The sequence below is a fragment of the Monoraphidium neglectum genome, assembly GCF_000611645.1.
Source record: "Monoraphidium neglectum strain SAG 48.87 unplaced genomic scaffold scaffold06446, whole genome shotgun sequence".
In the NCBI taxonomy this organism is placed as follows: domain Eukaryota; kingdom Viridiplantae; phylum Chlorophyta; class Chlorophyceae; order Sphaeropleales; family Selenastraceae; genus Monoraphidium; species Monoraphidium neglectum.
In genome coordinates this window covers 1-2,231 of record NW_014007194.1, presented here as the reverse complement: position 1 = coordinate 2,231, position 2,231 = coordinate 1, and the positions used below count along the sequence as shown (strand labels likewise).

At 65.4% G+C, this 2,231-nt stretch overlaps 1 protein-coding gene across 1 annotated transcript; it reads left to right on the top strand.

Annotated features, from left to right (window-relative positions):
* Positions 1-38: 38 nt before the first annotated feature.
* MNEG_16509 (DNA-directed RNA polymerase III subunit C1) lies at positions 39-2,191 on the top strand (the record flags this gene model as incomplete). Its single annotated transcript, XM_014035021.1, has 5 exons — positions 39-92; positions 428-568; positions 990-1,106; positions 1,586-1,651; positions 1,973-2,191. Coding segments are annotated over 5 exons (597 nt in total), but the record flags the coding sequence as incomplete, so codon positions are not given.
* Between the last annotated feature and the right edge of the window lie 40 nt (positions 2,192-2,231).

Genomic DNA, 2,231 nt, shown 5'->3' with positions numbered 1-2,231 from the left:
CGGTTGGGGCGCAGTCCATCGGCGAGCCCGGCACCCAGATGACCCTCAAGACGTTCCATTTCGCGGGGGTGGCGTCCATGAACGTCACGCTGGTGGGCGGCACCAAGGAACCCCACAGCACCACGCACACAGGCTCGCGCGCACACCGTGCTCGCGCATGCCGGCGGCTTGCCCTCCAACGCCCGCACGCAGCGGCTGCCCACCCAACGCCGCAGGGACTTGACATGATCGGCAGGCTGCGTCGTGACCGTCCTGTTTGCCGGCGCCCTTAGCTGTGCTGGCTGCTCCGCAGCCGCGACCGTCCTCACCCGCCACGCCACACGCACCTAATCACCTGCGCACCCTCCCCAACCTCCACCGCCCGCAACACGAGCCCCCTCCGTCCTGCCTCCTGCCTCCCCCCCAAAACACACATAAATAAACGCAGGGTGTCCCCCGCATCAAGGAGATCATCAACGGGTCCAAGAACATATCCACGCCCATCATCAGGGTCAAACTGGTTAACGACGTCGACGAGGCGGCGGCGCGGCTGGTGCAGGGCCGGCTGGAGCGCACCACGCTGGGGCAGGTGATGAGGGGGCCGGCGCGATGCAAGCGTGTGTTTGTGTGCGTGTGTGTGTGTGTGTGTGAGTGTGTGTGTGTGCGTGTGCGCGTGTGTGTGTGTGTGTGCGTGCGTGTGTGTGTGTGTGTGTCTGTATCGCGTGTGTATACTCATGATTGAGCTTGAACCCGAAACTGTAGCTGCGTTTCCAGGTGGTCGTTGAGTGCATGCATGCGTACCTGCGTGCGTGTGTGAGTGCGTAAGCATGCCGCCTGTGACGTAATGCCACAAAGAGGCATGTTGCCGGAGGTGGTGACGCCCGCGGCGCGTCTCCTAGGGTTGCTGCCAATCTATAATGGCACGTCCTTGCCCACCAGGTCTCACACACCACAATCTAACGCCGCACTTCCCCCCTCTCCCTCCCCCCCCCCCTTCCTCGGGCCGCCAGGTGGCGCGCCGCATCGCGATCCTGCTCAACCCTCCGCGCGGGAACGGCCCCAAGGCGGCGCCGTCCAACGTGGGCGACGCGTGTGTGGAGGTGGTGCTGGACATGGCAGTGCTGCAGGTGCGGGCCACGCACACCCCCCCCCCTCACTCTCGTGGTTGCTGCCGCCAGGGTGGCCTTGGTGGCCTCCCCTGCCCTTGCGTGTTGACCCCTGGGGCGGCGCCGCCGTCTGGCTATCACCCGGCATCACAAAACCGTGAATCAATGCCCCTGGCTTGAACCGCCCGAAGTCTGGTTTGGGGCTGGGGAATGAGCCGTTGAATTTCAAACTTGAGCTTCGGCTTGCATGGGGTAGGGTGAGGGTGGGCTTGCGTGGGGGCCGCGGGCGCTGGCGGGACCCCGGCTCTGGAGATGGGCGCAAGCACAAGGGTGTAACGGCACAGGTCGCGTCCTGATGTAACCAGCCCCACGGGCTGGTCAGCCGCTCGAGGCACTCCACACACCCCTCGACTCTCGACCAACCCCCGCGCGCTTTCACCCCCATCCTCGGGTCGCAAACTGCCCCCGACCCCACCTCCACCGCCGCCGCACGTGCGCAGAAGCTGCACCTCCCGGTGGACGCGTTCACGGTGGCCCACAGCATCGCCAACACGCCGCGCATCAAGGTGCCGCGTGACGTCACCGCCGCCCGCGCCCCGCGCCCGGGGAGGGGCCGCCGGCGCGGCCCAGCTTGGCTGTATGACTGTGGCTGTGCGCACTTGCGACACTCGCTGTGCCATCCCCCCTCCCATACACACATACACTCTCTCTTTCACTCACACACAGACACACTCTCTCTCTCTCTCTCTCGCTCAAACACTAACACACACACACACACACACACACACACAAACACACACACACACATACACGCACACACACAAACACACACACACACAAACACACACACCCACACGCACACACACACACGCACACACACACACCAGGTCAAGCCCGAGCACATCGTCAGGACGCGCCCCGACCGCCTCTGGGTCCGCACCGCCCCCGACTTTGAGGCCACGGGCGTGGGCCTGCTCTTCGAGCTGGAGCGCCTGCTGCGCGTGCTGCCCGGCGTGATTGTGGCGGGCATCCCCACGGTGGCGCGCGCGATCGTGGTGCGGGAGAAGGAGCGGAACCAGGTCCTCATTGAGGGGACGAACCTGCAGGTGAGGGGGGGGGGCAGGGGTGTGTGAGGAGGGGGATGGT